The sequence below is a fragment of the Cannabis sativa genome, chromosome 9, assembly GCF_029168945.1.
Source record: "Cannabis sativa cultivar Pink pepper isolate KNU-18-1 chromosome 9, ASM2916894v1, whole genome shotgun sequence".
Classification (NCBI taxonomy): domain Eukaryota; kingdom Viridiplantae; phylum Streptophyta; class Magnoliopsida; order Rosales; family Cannabaceae; genus Cannabis; species Cannabis sativa.
Window position 1 is genome coordinate 55,260,308 of NC_083609.1, and position 23,037 is coordinate 55,283,344.

Genomic DNA, 23,037 nt, shown 5'->3' on the forward strand with positions numbered 1-23,037 from the left:
GCCCAAGCCCAAAAATCTCTAAGCCAGCACAATCAATCTTCTTCTTCCCCAATAGCAATGAGTTGCCCCCTTCTGTAATTATTTATATATATATATTTTTTTTTTTGAATTAAATTCTCTTACAGTCTCACATATATCTATTCTATATAAAGTGTGCCTATGTAACTGAAATTCTTGGTTTATGAGAAATTCATGGTGATTTTTTATTTTTATTTAATAAAATAATAAAATATTATTTATATATAATAAAATAATAATAAAACAAATCTCATTAATATTTGAACTGATATTTGATCCTAAATATTCGAGAATGAGAACCCATTTAAAAAAAAAACAGCCGGGGATTTGAGAGGAGCTTCTCAACTCAACCAACCATGGCAACCGTGATGACATTTCAACCGTGATGCGTGATGCTCACAGTGATGCTGGAAGTGGCAACCGTGAAGCAGAAAGGCGAGCAACTGGTGTTGTTAATGGAGGACAGGGTCGGCACAACCTCACGAACTTGAATACGCAGATGTTGAATGGACTTAGTTTGAGAGATCCACCTCCTTTGAGTCCATCAAGTAAAGAAACTAAGGCTTATAACTCACCAGGAGAACCTGTATATGAATACCTTGAAAGTGAATCACCATATGTTCGTAAACCTTTATATGATCAGGTAAGTCCATTTTCTTGGAGTTTTATGTATTGATTTCTGCATAATACTTTTTTTTTCCTGATATGACATTATGCTTGTGCCTCTAATTCTGCTTTGATTGCCAACTGTATCAGATTTTAAATCTTGCATCTAAATTTCCTGGGCTCAACGTGTACAGAAGCTGTGATATATTGTCGATTACATATACACACATACATATATGTATGTACATATATATATATTGGACATTAGAGAGGTTCTTTTATTATTTACCACTTGTTTCTTTTTATTTTTTGTAACAGTTTTATGTATGTGATTTAGTCATTAGAGTTGTTTGTGATTCTTCAGTTGCGATAAAAGATATGTTGATAGTGGCGATAGTGGGGTAAACTTTTATGCCTATAAAGTGTTTGATATAATTCTTCGATGACTTCTTCAAATTGCCTAGAGCAGCAAGTACCCATACACCAACAATACAAGGTATACGATTTATATAAGCATATTTTAGGTTGTATCAATTAGTCTATGATGTCAAGAATTATCATTAGATTGTATTACTCTTGCTTTATCAGCCCTAAAAGCCATTGAAGCTAGGAAATTGAAACTTAAACTTGGAGGTAAAAATCTTCAATTCTCATAACCAATTTTTACAATTAATCAATATATTTATGTTGGGGTTTCAAATTTCAATATATGTAGGAGTTGCATTGGGAGACAGTTGGATATCTCCTGGAGATTTTGTGGTAAAAAAACTATGATCTGAATTTTCAATTTCTTTTTGATTTTACAACTATGGGAATCAAGTCATTTCAATGTTTGATTTTACAGTTTTCATGGGGTCCTCTTCTTAAAGATGTGTCAAGACTTGATGATAATGGATTTAAGCAATCACAAAGGTTCTTTTTTTAAATTTGGTTCTTATGTTCTTGAGATTGGAAAAGCTTTTCTGGTATCTAATCAAAAACCCCATTTCACAAAACAATTTATCTGAGAAGATTAGGCAACTAATTCAGGAGGGTCAGCATAAGGAAGCAACAAATTCATGGGGTGAACTTGAAGGTGTTATAAGCTCTAACAGCAATGAAGTAGTACTTATGAACATAAAATGTGGAATCATTTGTATGAACATTATATGACGTCATGACCTTAATTCTTTTCTTCTTTTTTTGTTGTTGTTGTGATCAATTTGAGGACTTTTATAACTTTTTATTGGTTTCAGGAATGGACTCAATTTCATCATCTTCAATAACAGTACTTCAATTGTCAAAAGAGAGTGCATACAAGAGATACTCAAGATATCTTAGTGTATTGAGATCATCATATATTGCATTCATTATTTACTTTTAATTGTCAAAATTATAAATTATATTATTTAAATATACATAATAATAATCTCACCTAATAATTAATAATAATTTTTTTTTAATTTTTAATTGTATCACTTTTAAATAAAATAGAAAATACTTAGCATAAAATTTAATATACGTGCCTCGCACGTAGATTTTTACTAGTATATATATATATATCTATACATTTTATCTTTTTTAGGTAATTACAGAAGGAGCAACTCATATACAGTCTCACATTTATATTATCTTTTCTAGACATTTTATCTATATTTTTCTTTTTTAAAAAATAAATAAAAAAATTATTAATATTCTCCCAAGATAGGTTTGTTAGAGAGATATGTAGCTAAGATGATTTTTTTAATTTAAAAAGAAATTATTAATATTTAAAAGATTGTTTAATTTTTTGGTTTAATTATTGACTTTATTTGTTAACGGGGGATTTTTAAGTATATTCTGTTAAACCAAGAAATGTTAAACCAAGAAATGTCGTTAAATAGGCACTTTTAATATATAAAGATATATATAGTTTTTTTTTTAATGAGATAGGTAATTATGATTATTTTTAATAGAATAGAAAGAGAAATTTAAAATAAAATAGAAAGATAGAAAATTAAGAGAGTAGATATTTTTAGAAAAGAAAAAAAAATGTATCCGTATAAATTTTTATTTTTATTTATTTAAAATAATTAACTTTAATAAAAAAATTAGAATAAATGAGCAAAAAGAAAAATAACTTTGGAGAGATTTTAGACCGCCACGTCACCGCCTCATACTTCTCCTATATATATAGATCTTATATATAGATATATAGATTCTATATAATCATATTTTTTTGTAATTTTTTTTATTATTTTTGTGTATTTGTAAAATATATGTTTTTAATGTGAGAATAAAAAAAAGAGGAAATTTACACCCATTACTGTTTTTTCCCTTTTTTTTCGTTTATACTGTTACACGCTCAAGTTTACTTTTATACTGTTTTTGAATTTTAAATTTTTTTGGCAGTATTTTGCCTTTGGAAAGTTTAATATACAATAGTTTTTTTGCTTTACACTTGTCACGATAGGGTTTTACCACGTTTTTGTTTAAAAAAAGAAATCATTTTATATTTTTTGATTTGACGGTTTTGTACACTTATCAAAAAGGTGGTGTACTTTTATATATTTTTTTTATTTTTTTCGAATATAAAATTTTTTTTATAACCCACTCTCTCCTCAAACTGTTCATTTTCTCCATTTTCAGTTTTTCTTTACAGTTTCGAGTAGTGGGTGGTTTATCCATTTGAAAAAATTTCAAATCTCATCCCACTTTCTTAAACTTCCCTCTCATTTTCTCCCCCATTTTTCTTATTTTTGTCTATAAATACCTTCATCATTGCTTCTAATGGTCGTTACTCGTTCATCTCCTTCTTCGGCTAAAGCTACAAAACCCACAAAACAATCCCAGAAAACCAGACCCAAATCAAAAATGGGTAAAAAAAATATTAAAGACAACCCTCCTAGCCCCACTTCCCCTTCTGCTAAAAGAAAAACTCATGGTGGACCTTCGAAGAACACTCGAGGGAAAAGACCTCGAACTGTGGTTGAAAACTCAGACTCAGATTTTGAGTTGGAATCTGAATTTCTTAAGTCGCCTGTCTCTGTGAAGATATTTTACTATTTATCTTTTGTTGTTTTTGATTTTATTTTTTTTTTGTTAAATTTGATTTTTCAAGTTCATATAACTGGGTATATGTTTGTTTTTGTCTCTGTATTTGTATATGTTTTATATATCTTGTTTGATTTATTTATGTGCTTTTTTTTTAATTTTTTTTTGTTGTTTTGTTGGTGTTGTTTCGTTTTATTTTAGGGCAAGGGTAAATCTCCTGTCAAGGACGTTGCCATCAACAGGTGTGGCTGAGGAAATTTCTGTTAATTGGATTGTTGAGGTTTGTGATGTTATGCATTCTGTTCTCTGTTTTTTTTTTCATTGTTTTTTTTATTGTTATTTCGTAGTGTTTTATGGTGTTTTAGCAGTGTTTTTATTGTTCTGTTATTAGGATTGGGAATGCAAGTACACCCGATCTCAATTCTATCATTCTAGACTAGTAACATTTGGTTATTACTCTGTAATTGGAGACATTAAGAGAATTCTTACTGAAAGCCAATTGGAATTTTTTTCAAAATCTGTGTTTGGTTATTTTCTTCGGATTCCGGAGTACATAATCCATTACCAATTACTTCATTGTTTGCTGTTGAGGGAGGTTCAGGAGCCTAATGGGTTGGAGTTTTGGGTTTGTGTCCAAGGGAAATATCTTAGGTTTAGTATCGAAGAGTTTGCGTTGGTCACCAGGTTAGATTGTCATGTTGATTCTGATTTTTATCAGTTTAAGCAAGATGATAATGAATTGGCCAAACATTGTTTTAAGGGGTACAAAAAAATTACCAAGGGTGCTATTCAGACTGCTTTTATTGCTGACAATCTGAAGGATAACGACGATCTTGCAGTCAAGTTGGTTGTCTTGTATTTTGTGTAGTGTTATTTGTTAAGTGGTCCCCCGGGTAAAGTTGTTTCGTCAGAGGAAATAGATGTTGTCGATAGTGGTCGATATAATGAATTTGGTTGGGGAAAGCATTGTTTTGATATCACTATGCATTCTTTGAAGGGTAAGATAGATTCTGGTTATAAGAGGGTAGTTCGTAGTGACGAGGATGGTGGGTATTACAGGTACAACAACAGTAAAACAATAGCAAAACAACAAAACAAAATCAACAAAAAAATTATACAACAACAGTAAAACAACAGGAAAACAACCAAATAACACTACCCATTATATTTTTTATTAGTTTTTCTTATTCTATTTGTCTGATACATATATTTAGGAATGTTTTTGTATTAATAACCGCAAAACAACATTAGAACAACCCTAATTTTTTGTATGAACAATTGTAGTAATTTGTCAACTATTTTTTTACCAATCATTTTGTGTTACAAACGACAAATTAATAATAGAACAACCCTCATTTATCATTTCGCATTATAAATTAAAGAATATCACATTACTGTTTTCGTTTTTTTGTCCTAAACTTCAGATCTAAATCTGGGGTTTTATTTTTTTTTTTTAGTTTCTTAAGAATTAAATTAATTTTGGGTTTTGTTGTGTTTACCTCTGTTTTTTGGGGGGACAATGTTCTATAATTCTTGTTCTTCGATTATGCTTCCATTTACCAAAAACTCTTCGCCGGATTTAATGGTTTCTTGGTTATCTCTGACTCCGGCGACTCCCCAAACACGAAGCAGTTCGTTTTTCCGTGTTTTTTACTGTTCACAGTATAAATGTTAAGTTGTTGGGCTTGGGCAGTATAAAAGTAAAGAAAATGGGCTTGGGCAGTAAAAAAGTTGTTTTTGCCGTGTCCCAGTATTTTTGTAAAGTTTTGGTCAAAAAACAGTATATATGTAAATTTCCCTAAAAAAAATCAATCGAAAGTGACTATTAGGCTGCCTATAAGTTCGGGCTGGAAGCCCCTCCTCAGGATGAATGACAAAGTGACAAATATATAGCTACTAAATTAGATTGGTGGGCCTAGATAGCTTATAGATTTGGGCTTTTTGAGTTTCTTAACAACACTTCTTCATACTCTTGTGGCTTAGCTTCTATTGTTTTTTCTTTTTTTTTTCTTAAGATGAGTGATAGTTAAAAACTCTTAGTCAACCTTTACCTAAAGTCATATTGTTATAAATTCTACCCGACAGAGTGTTTGATATTTCAATTTACTATGTTTGTTTAAAAAAATTAAATCTATTTTCGACATAGTAAATTATTTGTATTTTTAAAAATTACAAAAATAATAATGTAACTATAATGAAAATTGAAATAAAATATTCCAACATTTTCAAGGAAGAGAGTTGTAATAAAAGATTGACGGCATTTTTTTAAGTAAAAACTCACAAAGTAAGAAAATTCACACATTTCTCAAAATATATTTTAAAGAGAAAACCAGGTTAATTTATAATATGTAGAATTCTAAGGAAGCTTCATTTACTAAGGAGTAATGATATGTAACAAGTCACTTCCATTAATATTTTAAGTGTGTGTCACATGTATCATTACTGTTTAGTTCTTAAATCATAAAATTCAATTTAGAGGTGGTGAACTTGAGTTCATGTTATCTAAATTAAATCCCAATTACTCTTACTGTTAATTTTTCTTAGGATTCCACGCTTTATTGTTGTAGGTTTTGTCCCAATGAGCTAATGCCAAATCATCATTCTATTCAACTATTGACATTGGTTAGTTAAGTTAGTTATCTAGCTTGACACCTAAGCTCTACCTACTTGATTCAACCAATGCCTATAAAAGGAAGCACCAAGACCTCATTCAAGAGTAGTCCAATCCGAGCCTCTCATCTAAAATTCTCTCTCTTTCTCTCTAATTTCTGTACCAATCTTGTGAGTGTTTAGGAGGGTCGTAAAAGTAGAATTGCTCATCCATTGAGATGACTTCTACCATGTGAGGTTTGATATGTAATGTGTTCTACACTTAAACTCAATTGAGTGCATGAATCGGATTGCAAAGGTGCTAGACATTTGAATAAAGTTTCATTTGATTCAATGCTAAGTCTTATTTAATTTTCATTCATTTCTGGTTTTAGTTTCTGGTTTGTATTAATCTTGTTTGCTTGTTATGTTTTTGCTATTCTTGTTGTTAATTGGCACTGGTTTGGCCAAGTATTGAGGGTGTTTTCACCACAAATGGTATCAGAGCAAGGTTGTCTTTGAAGATCAAGAACAGCAATCAAGTGATCAAGATTCATCTTCAAACTTTCATGAACCAAATTCGAGTCATCAAAAATCAGATTCAAGCTTCAAGAACCTGATCTGAAATGACTTCTGCAAGGTTTGAGGTGGACAAATTCACTGGCTCCAATGATTTCAGCTTATGGAGAATTAAGATGAGAGCCTTTCTGGTGCATCAAGGGATCTATGAGGCTCTGGATCCTGATGCATTGGACCTGATTGATGACAAGAGAAAGAAGCTGGAAATTGAAACAAAAGCACACAGTGCTATCTTGCTCAGTCTTGGAGATGAGGTTCTGAGGGAAGTTGCTGATGAAGAAAAGGCCCTAGGCCTCTGGAACATGTTGTCTTCAATCTATATGAAGAAATCTTTGGCTAACAAACTCTACCTCAAGAAGAAACTGTATACACTGAGAATGGATGAAACTAAAGAACTAAGGAAGCACCTAGATGACTACAACAAGATCATTTTGGATCTAAACAACCTTGGAGTGAAAATTGAGGATGAAGATCAGGCTATAATCCTGTTAAGCTCACTCCCCAAGATGTATGAACACTTTGTTGATACAATCTTGTATGGCAAAGAGCCATTGACAATGACTGGGGTAAAGGCAGCACTGAACTCTAAGGAAATTTAGAAGAAAGGTGATGACAAATGGAATAACAATGGTGATGGCTTGCTCATTGTTACTGGTAAAGTCCCAAGAAGAGAGTTCAAAGGAAGGCATGGCACAAGTGGTTTCAGAGGAAACCAGTCCAGGTTCAGTTCAAAGAACAACTCAGAGAATTCCAATTCCAATGCTGCAGCAGGGAAGAAATGTTACTACTGCAAGAAAGAAGGGCACTTTAGAGATGATTGCTTGGCTTTGAAGGCTAAGTTAAAGAGAGAGAATCAGCACAAGTTCAAGAAACATGGTGTTGCTGATGTTGCAGATGGCTATGTGTCATCAGATGCACTTGTTGTGTCTAGCTCGAGATCAGATGGTGAATGGATCTTAGATTCAGGGTGCTCATTTCACATGACACCAAATAAAGAACTGTTTGATTCAACATTGGAGAATCACAGGGGTACAGTTCTTTTGGGGAACAACAAGGCTTGTGAAATACAAGGGATTGGCACAATTCAGCTAAAGAATCATGATGGAATCATGAAAAGTTTGCAGCATGTGAGGTATGTGCCAGATCTTAAAAGAAACCTTCTTTCTATTGGAATGTTTGATAGACTAGGTTTTATTGTCAAGATTGAGAATGGAGTAATGAAAATTGACCAAGGGTCAGAAACTGTGTTCAAGGGAACACTTAAGAATGGTCTATATTTTCTAAACATCAACACTACAACAGGGAGTGCTGCACCTGCTGTAAATTCAGAAAAACTGAGTCATGTCAAGCTTTGGCATCTCAGATTAGGACATGTTAGTCAAAGAGGACTTGAGGAGTTGAATAAGCAAGGCCTATTCAAGAAGAAATTGACAGAGGGACTTGAGTTTTGTGATGAATGTGTGTTAGGGAAATCTTGCAGGCTGAAGTTTCCTAAGGCTGAACACAACACTACTGAAAAGCTTGGTTATGTGCAATCAGACCTTTGGGGACCCTCTAGAATTCAAACTAAAGGAGGAGCTCACTATTTCATAAGCATGGTTGATGATTTCAGTAGAAAAGTGTGGATTCACCTACTGAAAAGCAAGGATGAAGCACTGCCTACATTTGACACTTGGAAAAGGCTGCTGGAAAATCAAACAGGGAACAAAATCAAGGTATTGAGGACTGATAATGGCCTTGAGTTATGTTCTAATGAGTTTAATGAATTGTGTAGCAGGTTGGGAATTCAAAGGCATAGAACAGTGATCAAAACACCTCAGCAAAATGGAGTTGTTGAGAGAATGAACAGAACCCTGCTTGAGAGAGTAAGATGCATGTTGCTGAGTGCTGGAATGGACAGGTCATTTTGGGGAGAAGCCATCAAAACAGCATGCTACTTAATCAACAGATCACCCTCAGTGCCTAACAACTTTAAAACTCCTCAAGAGATGTGGACAGGTAAAGCTCCTAACCTAGACCATTTAAGAGTTTATGGTTGTACTGCTTTTATGCATGTTAAGCAAGATAAACTCCAACCAAGAGCATTGAGATGCATATTTGTGGGTTACCCTGAAGGAGTTAAAGGTTATAGGCTATGGTGCCTAGAACCTGGGTATAAGAAGTGTATGATTAGTAGGGATGTAGTGTTCAAGGAAGATGAAATGGCTCTCAAAGCTGTAAACAATTCTAAGAACAATGAAACTACACCAGATGAGAATGTACAAATTAAGGTGGACCCTCAATCTACACCTGCACCTGCTAGTCAAAGAGAAATTGAGACTATTAAAAGTGATGAAAGTGGAAGCCAGCATGATCTAAGTGAGTATCTATTAGCAAGGGACAGGGAGAGAAGACAGACCAAAGCCCCTGACAGATTTGGATATGCTGAGTTCATTGCTTTTGCACTTATGGTTGCTGAAGAGATAGATAGTTCAGAACCATTGAGCTTCTTGGAAGCTATGAGGAGTAAGGATGCTGCAGCTTGGCTGCAAGCAGTTAATGAAGAGATGCATTCTCTTAGAAAGAACAAAACATGGATAGTTGTGAAAAAACCAGAAGGGTACAAACCAGTTGGGTGCAAATGGTTATTCAAGCATAAAGAAGGATCTGAAAATGAACCTCCAAGGTTCAAGACAAGATTAGTAGCGAAAGGGTTTACTCAAAAGGAGGGTGTAGACTACACAGAGATTTTTTCCCCAGTTGTCAAACAAGCTTCAATAAGAGCAATGATGGCAAAGGCAGCTAGCTTGGATCTAGAAATTGAGCAAATGGATGTGAGGACAGCTTTCTAGCATGGAGAATTAGAGGAAGAAATCTATATGCAACAACCTGAGGGGTTTGAAAATGGTAATCCTAATGATGTTTGCCTACTCAAGAAGTCCCTATATGGCCTCAAACAAGCACCAAGACAATGGAATTTGAGGTTTGACACCTACATGCAAAGCATTGGATATACCAAAAGTAAGTATGACTCTTGTGTATATTTCAATAATCAAACATACATATTGCTCTATGTAGATGACATACTGATTTTCAGTAAGTCTAAACCAGAAATCAGCAAGCTTAAAAGCAAACTCAGTGAGGAGTTTGTCTCAAGCCTCATATCTACAGAAGGTACTCTCCAAATTTGGCATGTCTAAGAGCAAACCAGTTGCTACCCCTATTGCACAACATTTCAAACTGTCTGCTGCACAATCACCCAAAACAGATGCTGAAAGAGCAAAAATGAGCAAGATCCCTTATGCTAGTTGTATGGGAAGTCTCATGTACTCTATGGTTTGTTCAAGACCAGATTTAGCTCATGCAATGAGCATGGTAAGCAGGTATATCTCTGATCCTGGTTCAGAACATTGGGAAGCTCTTAAATGGACCATGAGATACCTGCAAGGAACTCTGAATACAGGAATTGTATTCAGTAAGGATAGTCAGTTTCAAGAAGAAATTACGGGCTATGTTGACTCAGATTTTGCAGCCAATCTAGACACAAGAAGGAGCTTGACAGGTTTTGTATTTACTGCTCTAGGAGGGTGCATCAGTTGGAAGTCTAACCTGCAGAAAGTTGTTGGTCTGTCTTCAACAGAAGCTGAATATATGGCAGCAACAGAGGCAATTAAAGAAGCTATATGGCTAAGAGGTTTAACTGAAGAACTAGGCTTCAAATCTGAGGACATTACATTATATTGTGACAATCAAAGAGCCTTGCATCTCATGAAAAATCCTATGTTTCATGAGAGGTCCAAGCACATTGACATCAAACTTCATTTCATTAGAGACATTGTGTCATCTAAACAGGTTCAAGTCAAGAAGATTAGCACTCATGATAATCCAGCTGATATCTTTACTAAGAGTGTCACAGGAAACAAGTTTCTTCATTGCTTGAATCTGCTCAATATCAGAAGCTCTTAAGCTTCTCTTCTGACATTAGCTCTTTGGAACAAACCAGGTGGATTTGTTGTAGGTTTTGTCCCAATGAGCTAATGCCAAATCATCATTCTATTCAACTATTGACATTGGTTAGTTAAGTTAGTTATCTAGCTTGACACCTAAGCTCTACCTACTTGATTCAACCAATGCCTATAAAAGGAAGCACCAAGACCTCATTCAAGAGTAGTCCAATCCGAGCCTTTCATCTAGAATTCTCTCTCTCTCTCTTTCTCTCTAATTTCTATACCAATCTTGTGAGTGTTTAGGAGGGTTGTAAAAGTAGAATTGCTCATCCATTGAGATGACTTCTACCATGTGAGGTTTGATATGTAATGTGTTCTACACTTAGACTCAATTGAGTGCATGAATCGGATTGCAAAGGTGCTAGACATTTGAATAAAGTTTCATTTGATTCAATGCTAAGTCTTATTTAATTTTCATTCATTTCTGGTTTTAGTTTCTGGTTTGTATTAATCTTGTTTGCTTGTTATGTTTTTGTTGTTCTTGTTGTTAATTGGCACTGGTTTGGCCAAGTATTGAGGTTGTTTTCACCACATTTATTAAATTAAGAAGCCACTTAAAGCAAAAATAAAAAGGAATAATAGGCATACTTACTTTATTGAAAACTAGAAAAATAATTATTACATGAGATTTGGATTATCTATCTCAAGAAAGAGTAGAAATTTAATTTGTAAGGAAAAAACAACACTCTTACGTTACTATCCTAGAATCAATGGCCGTCAACTACACTCTGGTACTCTCTCTCTCTCTCTCTCTCTCTCTCTCTCTCTCTCTCTCTCTCTCTCTCTCTCTCTCTCTCTCTCTCTCTCTCTCTCTCTCTCTCTCTTTATATATATATATGTACATATCATCTATATTTGTATGGCCATCTATATCATCAGGTGGATGCGTTCACAGAGTCAGCCTTCAAGGGAAACCCAGCAGCTGTTTGCTTGCTAGACGAGGACAGAGACGATCAATGGTTACAATCGGTGGCAGCCGAGTTCAATATCTCCGAGACTAGTTATCTGACTCGGCTGCCCAGTGAGTCGAACTCTGATGGGTCTTCAACTCCAAGGTTCCGTCTTAGATGGTTCACTCCCGTTGTTGAGGTTTGTTTTTCACCATTTCTTTTAGTTACACTTGTATATTTACTTTTAAAAATTCACACAAAGGAAATATGTATTTAGAAATTTTGTTGATTAATTTTTGCTAATTTGAAAACCCATAACATGGATTTTGAATTCAACTATAAGATCAATTGCTTATTTCTTTAGTTGTCTTTCTTTGCTTATCTGTTGATTTTGCAAGTTAAGAAAAAATCTCAAAAAAATGATTACATAGTTTTCTTTGAATTATAATGACTTGTAGTTGTACCAGCATTTCCCCCAAGTGTCACTCAAGCTTCAAAGATCAATGCTTTGGCTAATTAGGATTTTTGTTTCCTAAACTTTAACATGTACCAAATCATGCCCCTGAATTTTTATCTAATTTCATTCAATTTTAGTATTTTAGTAATTGTTTATGTATTAAACCATGCTCCTTAGATTTTAATATCTACCAAATCATGCCCCTCGAACTTTTACATGTTCTAGATCATGCCCCTTGAAATTTCATTCATGTTAGACTTTTTTAATTAAAATTGGACAAAAGTCCTTAAATTCAACAATCTCCTTAGTTCAGGGAGCATTTTTAACGACCTTAAAAGTTCAAAGGGCATGATTTGGTACGTATCAAAGTTCGGGAGTAAAAATCTTAATTAGCCTTTTCTTTTTTGTTGTGTAGGTTACTCTTTGCGGTCACGCAACATTAGCAGCCGCGCATACACTATTTTCTTCTGGGAAAATTGATTATGATGTTATTGAGTTTGTCACCTTGTCGGGAATTCTAACAGCCAAGAAAGTGGCTCAAAACAACAAGGCCTCTGATGGTGTAGCACACAAAGGCTTCTTTATTGAATTGAACTTTCCAAGCGATCCAATTGCCATATTCAATTCCGTCGAGGTTTCAATGATATCTAATGCCTTGGGTGGTGCTTCAGTTATTTATCTAGGAAGAACAACTACTTTGGATTATCTCATTATAATATACTTATTCTGGACATGTTTAATCTTTTGTATTCTGTTCACTTCTCGTTTTAACGTAGCTTGTTAATTTTTCAAGGTTGTGGTCCCATCAGCAAAAGATGTTATAGATCTTCAACCAAACTTTGATGCCATTGGAAAGTTTCCCGGAAACGGAATGATAGTGACAGGGATAGCTCCTTCTGAGTCTGAATCTGACTTTTACAGTAGGTGCTTCTTCCCACAATATGGGATCAATGAGGTAATATCAGTTTGCCCTTCATTTTTTAGCATTAGGTTGTTTCTTTGAGCTACTGATAATCCTTAGATTTGAAGTTGAGCCTTGGTTTCCCTCTTTAATGTCCTAGTTAGAATTAAATACTGGAACTAAAAGGCAGGTTTGATTCGATTTGCCCATGGCTGTCCGGAATTAAGGTGACGTTTGGTTGGAAGTAATGAAATGGAATGGAATGGAAAAGAAACAATCTTCATTCCATTATAGTTGCATATTAAAGTATTGGAATGTCATCCCAGTAAAATGACTATTCTATTTTAAAATAGAAAGAAAGACTATTCCAATGCATGCTGAGAAAATATTTAATAATTTTTTATGTATTTTAAATTTTATTCTATTCTTATTTTTATTCTCATTCCCATTCATATTCCTATATTTTCATTCTTCCTAATTAAACGCTACCTAAGTTAGTCAAAACTTGGTTTCAGGATCCTGTTACAGGGAGTGCACATTGTTCCTTGGCATCATACTGGAGTAAAGAGCTGGGAAAGTGTGATTTTGTTGCATACCAGGTACGTAGATTTATACTCTGTGTTCACAGCTGGCTATTTCTACCTCTCTTGATCTCCAACATTTGATCGTATTGTGCTATTATTGATTATCCTATTCAGGCATCACCAAGAGGAGGGGCGTTGAATATTCATTTGGATGAACATAACCAAAGAGTGTTTTTGCAAGGAAAAGCCATTACAGTAATGGAAGGAATACTTTTAGCTTAACTATTTTAAAATTTTTATAAGGGTAAATATTATTTTGAACTTGTATTTTGCAAAAGTTATCAATAGAACTATTATTTATTGTTAAATGATAAATTAAACTCTCTTTTCTAAACAATATAAAATAATAGTTGAAATTAATTTTTGTTAAACTTAGTTTGTTTTGAACATGGGCGGCTCTTATGGGGTGCTGGGCTATTGCACAGGCCCCAAAAAATAAAGGGCCTAATATATTTTTTTAATGCTCTTTAATTTTTTTAGAGCATTGCTATTGGGCACCAGTAGTGTCTAGCACCCTTAAGACGTGTCGCCTTGCGATTGGCTAGCGATACTTTCTAAAAACTATTATATTAAACTATATGGGACCCGATACTTAATTAGACCAATAGCGATATTGTCACGTAGGAGAGTGCTTGGCACCAGTGGTGTCTTTTAGCATTTCTCTTTTTTTTTTGTAATGAATCCAACTTTTTAAAGAGCTAACAACTTATCATTGATTATTTCTATGTCAATTTTCAAAATTTATTTTCAATTCTATTATTGCTTTTAAGCAAAAAAAAAATAAAAATTCATTGTTGCTATTTTTTTTTTCAAACCTTTCATATTTTTTTCTATCATTTTTTTGTTGTATTGCAATCAATAACAATTTTTATAAATTAATTAGAGTTTTTTGGTGTTTTGTAAATTATAGAACCATATGATAATATTTGAAAATATTATTTATAAATTACTTTTTTTTATAGGGACCCAATTTTTAAAATAGAACAGGGCCTCCAAAATATTTAAGACGGCCCATTCTCTATTTTTTGGTTGAAAATTTCTTCGTAATTTTTTGAAGAAACAAACAATGTTTCTGCAAAATTAATTTTTAATATTACTTCTATAATTGTTAGGATAAGATTCATTAAGTTCTTAACTACGAAAATATTATATATATATATTTATCTATATATATTTAAATGTGATAATATACTTTATTCAAATATGACTTTAATTGAACAACAATATACATGATAATATGGTTTTTTGCAACATCTCCATACATCACATCATCTAGTATTTCGGTACCATTGAAAAAGAGCTATAATTTTTTATTTGAATGTTATTTATTAATGCATGTGTTATTTTATTGTTCACTGTTATAATTCATGTAATACAACGTCAATGTATATTAACAATGAAAAATATAAAGCTTCCCACCATAATAATTACAACCATAAAATTTTTGTAGTATATTGTTCCTTACATTATTATTTAATGCAAGAATTTTAAATTATTAAATTAATTTAAAGTTAAATTAATAATAAATAAAATAAATCATGCCTTTATAAGGGTAGCAATTCGATCGTTTATAGTATGTTTGAAGCACCTCATATTATCCAAAGTTATCATAGACTATTAAATTTAGATGAGATCGACAATAAATCGAGATCTTTCAGATATTTTTTTAGTGTAAAATTTTTCATCTATTTATAATGTATTTTTTTTTTATTTGAAAAAATTTATTATTCAACTTTTCAGATATTGTTATTAGGGGAATTATCTCATATACTGTTTTTTTAACTTTTTTTTTTCAAAATTACGGTTTGGGTTTCTAAAGTGGTTTCTCCAGTGTTTTCTATGTGGGTTGCTATACGATTTTTTGTTGCGATTTAGATTACATTGCTAGTTGCAATAGGGGTTTCTATGTAGAATTCCGTGAGAATACAAAAAAAAAATGTTTTCAAGTATAAAAATGAATAAGCTCCTTATTATTATTATTATTGCATGTGTTATTTTATGGTTCACTATTATACTTTATGTAATGCAACCGTCAATATATATTAACTAATAAAAATTAACGACTTTCCACCACAATAATTACAAACTTTACAACTTTTATGGGATAAGAAATCTTCCATATTAGTAAATATTAAAAAAAAATTATATTATTGAAAGGATTGAACTCATGTCATTATACTTCATATAAGATAATTTTACTAGTTATACCATGATTATATTATTGGTTGAATTGATTATTGTAGGATTAAATAACTTGAATATTTTGTTCTTTTCTAACTGCAATTATTACGTCAAGTAGAAAATAAAATTAATTAAAAATAAATTTATAAATTCCTAATTAAAAAAGTAATTAATTGAAAGTTATTCATAAGGTAAATAAGTCAAAAAAAATTATACGTTTGGAAGGTGTAGAGTTTTGTTAGCTAGAGCTAATTAATAATATTTAAAAATTAATTATAAATAATAAAAATTATTAATTATGTTTAAGTTTCCAAAAATTAATTTGAGCTATTTGATTAAATCAATAGCTATAAATTACTATACCTATCAATAAGTACTACAATAATACCTAATACATTAGCTCCCTGTAGATTATTAATTGTTGTTTATTTCAGTCCTTAATAAAACCAATTAAGTAAAAGGAATGATGACATGGCAAGTGAGGACTTGACACATCAGCATGTGTTAGTTTAGTTAGGTTTTTTCAGTTATTCTTGTAATGGCAAAACCTGATGGGGTGCTGCCTATATATAGTTCTGTTCTTTTCTATTTCAAAAAGTAGCAGATAAGATAGAGAGAGAGAGAGTGAGAGAGAGAATGATGTATGGTGAGGAAGATTACTTGTTTTAGAGAGGGAAACTTATGAAGCATTGAAGAACAGAAGGGTTAGAGACCAAGGGAAGCAAGTCCAAGCTTCAGGTGGTTTCAAGGTGTTCAAGCTTCAGGATTAAAGCTAAACAAGGGGAATAACTCATCATCTCTATGTTCTGTAATTTGTACAACTAAACATAGTGTAATCTTGCCATTTGATTCATAATAAAGACTAATCCTAAGGGAGTTCAAAGAGGACTAGGCTCTTCACTTTGTGAAGGAAGTTCGAACCTTTATAATCTTGATTGTGTTCTTTAAATTCTGTTATTATATTTTCTGCAACTCATTAATTCATTTCTGGTGTGTTGATTATTGTTTGTTTGCTGGCTAAGGTTGTTGTCTAACACAACAAAACTTATGAAGCATTGAAGAACAGAAGGGTTAGAGACCAAGGGAAGCAAGTCCAAGCTTCAGGTGGTTTCAAGGTGTTCAAGCTTCAGGATGAAAGCTAAACAAGGGGAATAACTCATCATCTCTATGTTCTGTAATTTGTACAACTAAACGTAGTGTAATCTTGCCATTTGATTCATAATAAAGACTAATCCTAAGGGAGTTCAAAGAGGACTAGGCTCTTCACTTTGTGAAGGAAGTTCGAACCTCTATAATCTTGATTGTGTTCTTTAAATTCTGTTATTATATTTTTCTGCAATTCATTAATTCATTTCTGGTGTGTTGATTATTGTTTGTTTGCTGGCTGAGGTTGTTGTCTAACACAACAAATGGTATCAGAGCTAGGATTCAAGAGAAGGATCGGCTAAGCAACAATCAAGAAACCTGCAGAATTTGACAGAGAAGAAAAAGTGTTTTGATTACTGTTTTGAATTACAGCAGCAAGAACCTCAAGATTCAGATTGAAAGTGACCAAGAAAGATGTCTACAACAAAGATAGACATTGAGAAGTTCAATGGCAAGAATGACTTCTATTTGTGGAGAGAAAAGATGAAAGCTCATCTTGGAAACATGGGATTAGATGAAGCTCTCAAGGGAGAAGACAAAATGTCTGAAACATTGGAGAAATCCAAGAAGCAAGAGATCCTGAAAAAGGCAAGAAACACTATAGTGTTGAGCCTTGAAGATGAGATTTTGAGAAAAGTAGTTAGAGAGAAGACAGCTGCTGCAATGTGGGAAAAGCTTGAACAAACCTACATGACAAAAACTCTACCCAGCAGGGTTTATTTGAAACAAAAATTCTATGGTTTTAAAATGGATGAAGGTAAATCTATTGATGATAATCTTAATGAATTCACTAAACTTCTTTCTGATCTTTGCAGTTTAAATGTGGAAATTGAGGAGGAGGATCAAGCAATTTATCTTCTCAATTCACTACCTCAGCAATATGAACAATTCAGAGATACAATTTTATATGCAAAGGACACATTGGTGATGGATGAAATCGTTGGTGCCATATATTCAAAGGAACTATCTTTGAAGAACAATGGGAAACTATCAAGATTGAATGGTGAAGTGAATTTCACAAGAGGAAGACAACCACAAAGATCTTACAATGAGAATAAGAACAGCAACCATTCAAGAAACCATGGAAGATCAAACTCAAGGGATTCTAGCAAAGACTCAAATAAGGATGTAAAGGGGTGCTATACATGTGGAAAGTTGGGACATTACAAAAGAGACTGTTACTTTAACAAGAACAGAAGTCAGAATCATAAGAACAAAAAGAACTATCATCATAGCTCCAACAGCAAATTTGAATCCCAAGATTCAGCAAACTATGGTGATGGATATGATTCTGGAGAAGTTTTGCTAACTGCTTCTCACATCCAAAATGAAAATTGGATCTTAGATTCTGGATGCACATTCCACATGACATACAACAAGCAACTACTTAGAAATTTCAAGAAAACAAGTGGTGGAAAAGTAGTTCTTGGAGACAGCAATACATGTAGTGTAGAAGGCATAGGAAATGCTCATTTCAAGATGTTTGATGGAGCAATTCGAATTCTCAAAGATGTGAGGTATGTGCCTAATCTAACTAAAAATCTAATCTCTGTTGGAACCCTTGATGATGCAGGTTATACAAACAAGATTGAATCTGGCATAATGAAGATAAGCAAAGGTTCAATGGTGGTTATAAAAGGAGAAAAGAGACATGGACTCTACTACCTAATTGGTAATACAGTGACTGGAGATGCATCTGTAGCTACAAGTGATGAAGATTCTAATGCCATATTATGGCATAGAAGGCTTGGGCATATTAGTGAGAAGGGACTCAAAGTAATCCATGATCAAGGCCTGCTTGGGAAGGACAAAATCAGCAAGGTTGATTTCTGTGAAAGCTGCATTTTGGGAAAACAACACAGGTTGAGTTTTATTGTTGGCAAGCATTGTTCCAAAGGAATTTTGGATTACATCCATGCAGATTTGTGGGGGCCAGAAAAAGTGTCTACACATGGGGGTAACTCTTACTTTCTCTCTATTGTTGATGATTTCTCTAGAAAAGTTTGGGTGTTTTTATTGAAAACCAAAAATCAAGCTTTAGAAAAGTTTAAACAATGGAAACTGTTAATTGAAAACCTAACAGAAAGAAAAATTAAGACCTTAAGAACTGACAATGGTCTTGAGTTTTGTAGTGGAGAGTTTGATGATTTTTGTAGGAACCATGGTATACAAAGACACAGAACTGTAAGGATCACTCCTCAACAAAATGGGGTAGCTGAGAGAATGAATAGAACATTGCTGAACAAGGTGAGATGCATGATGTTCAGCTCTGGTCTTCCAAAAACATTTTGGGGAGAAGCCTTGATGACAGCAGCCTATTTGATCAATAGAAGTCCTTCAACAGCTATCAACCTCATGACACCTAAGCATAAATGGACAGGTAAACCTCCTGATTTGTCTAATTTGAGAGTATTTGGATGCATGGCTTATGTGCACCAAAGTGAGGGTAAGTTAGAACCTAGATCAATAAAAACTGTATTTCTAGGTTATCCTCAAGGTGTTAAAGGTTATAGAGTTTGGCTCAACAATGAAAGAGGTTTCAAAACAATAAATAGTAGGGATGTTATATTTAAAGAAGATGTATTTCCTTGCTTGAAAACTACTAACCATGACAATGCAGAAAATAAGACTAACCCTGCAGGTAGCATTGAAAATCAGATACAAATCAATGAAGAAGAAATGAGAGAAACTGGAAATGATCAAGGCACTGATCAGGTGGAAGATACAAATACTGAGGGACAAATTGGAAATATAGATCAGGCGGAACCTGATCAGGAAGATGTAACAGATCCTCAAGACTACCAATTGGTTAGAGATAGAGATAGGAGGGTTTCAAAACCTACTCAAAGATATGGATTTTCTGCTTTCACAGATATGCTGGCATATGCTTTTATCACAGCTACAGAACTTGTAAAAACTGAGCCAAAGACCTATTTAGAAGCTATTTCAAGTAAAGAAGCAAAGCATTGGAACAAGGCTATGGATAATGAGATGGGGTCATTGAAAAAGAACAAGACCTGGATAGTGGTTCCAAGACCAAAAGGAAAAAGGGTGATCAGTTGCAAGTGGATTTTCAAGCACAAACCAGGTTTTAGAGATGATGAAATGCCAAGGTTTAAGGCTAGACTCGTGGCAAAAGGTTTTAGTCAAAAAGAAGGAATTGATTTTAATGAAATCTTTGCACCAGTTGTGAAATACAAGACAATAAGGATAATGTTGGCCTTGGTTACTCAGTTTGATTTAGAATTGGAGCAAATGGATGTAACCACTGCATTCTTGCATGGAGACTTAGAAGAGACTATCTACATGGAACAACCCGAAGGTTACAAAGAAAAAGTCAAAAATGATCATGTGTGTCTCTTGAAGAAATCCTTGTATGGGTTAAAACAAGCTCCAAGACAATGGAATAAAAGATTCAATAGCTTCATTACACAACATGGATTCACAAGGAGCATGCATGATACATGCTTGTACTACAAAGGCACTGAAATATTACAAGTTGAATACCTTCTACTCTATGTAGATGATATGCTACTGATTAGCAAAGAAAAGAAAAAGGTTGAAGGAATGAAGGAAATTCTGAAATCTGAGTTTGACATGAAAGATTTAGGGACTGCAAGTAAAATTCTGGGAATTAACATCAAGAGAGATAGGAGCAAAAATCTGTTATTTCTCAGTCAAAAGGATTATTTGGAAAAGGTAATTGAAAAATTCCAAATGAATGGTTCTAAGAAGGCAACAATGCCACTGTCAAGTCAGTTTCAACTATCTAATAAACAGTCTCCTAATACTGATAAAGAAAGGCAAGAGATGGAAGAAATACCATACTCAAATGTTATGGGATCTGTGATGTATGCTATGGTCTGTACAAGACCAGACCTAGCATATGCATCAAGTGTGCTGAGCAAATACATGGGAAATCCTGGGAAACTCCATTGGGCTGCAATGAAATGGATGCTCAGGTACATCAACATCACTACCAAGGTTGGTTTATGCTTCAAGAAAAACCAAGACAAAATTCAGGTGGAAGGCTTTGTGGATGCAGATTTTGCAGGGGATAAAGACTCAAGGAAGTCTACTACAGCTTACACATTTCTCATTTCAGGCAATTGTGTAAGTTGGAAATCTCAGATTCAACCTGTGGTAGCTTTATCTTCCACTGAATCTGAGTATATAGCTGCAACAGAGGCAATTAAGGAAGGGTTATGGATACAAGGTTTGCTAGAAGAGATGAATCTGTTCAAAGGAAAAGCTACTGTCTATACAGATAGCCAAAGTGCATTATACTTGTGTAAGAACCCAATATTTCATGATAGAACAAAACATATTGAAGTAAGGTATCATTTCATAAGGGAGAAAGTTACTCAAGAAAAAATCAACATTGAAAAGGTACCAAGTGAAGAAAATCCTGCTGACATGGGTACTAAACCAGTTACACTTAGCAAATTCCAACATTGTTTGGAATTGCTAGGCATAGAAGAGGGTTAAGTCAGTAGGTGGACTGAACAATGATCTTAGGAGAAGTTTTTCTTTAGATTGGTTTTATTAAGTACTGAGGTGGAATTTGTTGTTTATTTCAGTCCTTAATAAAACCAATTAAGTAAAAGGAATGATGACATGGCAAGTGAGGACTTGACACATCAGCATGTGTTAGTTTAGTTAGGTTTTTTCAGTTATTCTTGTAATGGCAAAACCTGATGTGGTGCTGCCTATATATAGTTCTGTTCTTTTCTATTTCAAAAAGTAGCAGATAAGATAGAAAGAGAGTGAGAGAGAATGATGTATGGTGAGGAAGATTACTTGTTTTAGAGAGGGAAACTTATGAAGCATTGAAGAACAGAAGGGTTAGAGACCAAGGGAAGAAAGTCCAAGCTTCAGGTGGTTTCAAGGTGTTCAAGCTTCAGGATTAAAGCTAAACAAGGGGAATAACTCATCATCTCTATGTTCTGTAATTTGTACAACTAAACATAGTGTAATCTTGCCATTTGATTCATAATAAAGACTAATCCTAAGGGAGTTCAAAGAGGACTAGGCTCTTCACTTTGTGAAGGAAGTTCGAACCTCTACAATCTTGATTGTGTTCTTTAAATTCTGTTATTATATTTTCTGCAACTCATTAATTCATTTCTGGTGTGTTGATTATTGTTTGTTTGCTGGCTGAGGTTGTTGTCTAACACAACATTAATTATACATATATATAATCCTATTATATATATAACAATATTATTATCTAATCCTACAAATATTTATTAATAAATTCTGTCTTCTAATACAATTAAAATTAACTAATATTTAATCTAACTATCAAAATCTCTAATTACCAAAATATAATTGTATTTAACAAATGCCAATAATACGCATATCTGCAACAATAAAATTATAACACACAATAATATATCAAATAATAATATACTTATTGTGGATATTACATCATCATAACACCCCCAACAAAACCCAAAAATAAAATAGAAAATTAAAACAACACACACATACATTTAACACACCTAGTAAAACCATGGCATATAAAAGCCAATTGTACTATGTTTATTGTAATATTTTATTAAAGGCGAGGTAGTGTTGTTTTTATTTAATTAGTATTTTAGCAATCTTTAGTGCAAATACAACGTCGGCGAATGCCACGGCAGCGGCCGCTAGAAAAGCCCTCGGTTTGGCAAACATTATAGCAGAAGCGGGTCATCACGCATGGTCCCGTGAAGCTACGGCTTGGTGCCTCACATGTCTTTCCTTCCGCTACTCTTGGCCCCATTTCTATATGTTCAAATATATTTTTTTATTATCAATTTAAGAGCACTCAAATCAAATATTTTAAAATAAAAATTATTCTTTAAAATATTTATAAAATTAAATTAAAAGTAAGCTAAAACAGATGCTCTAAACTCATATTCTATCAATTAGTTAAGTACTTTTTCTAATTCACACTTGTTAAAGATGCTTTAAGTACCAAAAGTATTCCATTTAATTAAGCTACTCTAAAACAATTAATGATAATAATCCATTTATAGACTTTCATTGATTTTTCTTCTTTTTTGTGTTAATGACTAATATAAGTATGTTTGTTTAATTGAAA

At 33.3% G+C, this 23,037-nt stretch overlaps 1 protein-coding gene and 1 long non-coding RNA gene across 3 annotated transcripts; both read left to right on the plus strand.

Annotated features, from left to right (window-relative positions):
* Window positions 1-202: 202 nt before the first annotated feature.
* Window positions 203-2,354, plus strand: LOC133031021 (uncharacterized). Its single transcript, XR_009684554.1, has 3 exons — window positions 203-661; window positions 775-1,120; window positions 1,340-2,354. It is a non-coding gene; the product is annotated as an uncharacterized LOC133031021 (long non-coding RNA).
* Window positions 2,355-11,341: 8,987 nt separating this feature from the next.
* On the plus strand, window positions 11,342-14,671 carry LOC115722927 (uncharacterized). Of its 2 annotated transcripts, none has more exons than XM_061104228.1 (6): window positions 11,342-11,521; window positions 11,670-11,879; window positions 12,553-12,849; window positions 12,931-13,092; window positions 13,554-13,637; window positions 13,737-14,671. In XM_061104228.1, the coding sequence occupies exons 1-6, from the start codon at window positions 11,501-11,503 to the stop codon at window positions 13,842-13,844; spliced, it is 882 nt and encodes a 293-aa protein (XP_060960211.1). In that variant the 5' UTR covers window positions 11,342-11,500; the 3' UTR covers window positions 13,845-14,671. The 2 variants fall into 2 exon arrangements, with proteins under 2 accessions (XP_060960211.1, XP_030508169.2); XM_030652309.2 differs by having other exon boundaries at window positions 11,345-11,521; window positions 12,553-12,771; window positions 13,737-14,357.
* The last annotated feature ends 8,366 nt before the right edge of the window (window positions 14,672-23,037 follow it).

What these genes read in the sequence shown, in the direction of transcription:
- LOC115722927 (XM_061104228.1), top strand. Translation starts at nt 11,501, where the DNA reads ATGGCCGTCAACTACACTCTG. An exon ending in TGGCCGTCAACTACACTCTG is followed by an intron (nt 11,522 to 11,669) that starts GTACTCTCTCTC and finishes CTATATCATCAG; the next exon opens with GTGGATGCGTTCACAGAGTC. An exon ending in GGTTCACTCCCGTTGTTGAG is followed by an intron (nt 11,880 to 12,552) that starts GTTTGTTTTTCA and finishes TTTGTTGTGTAG; the next exon opens with GTTACTCTTTGCGGTCACGC.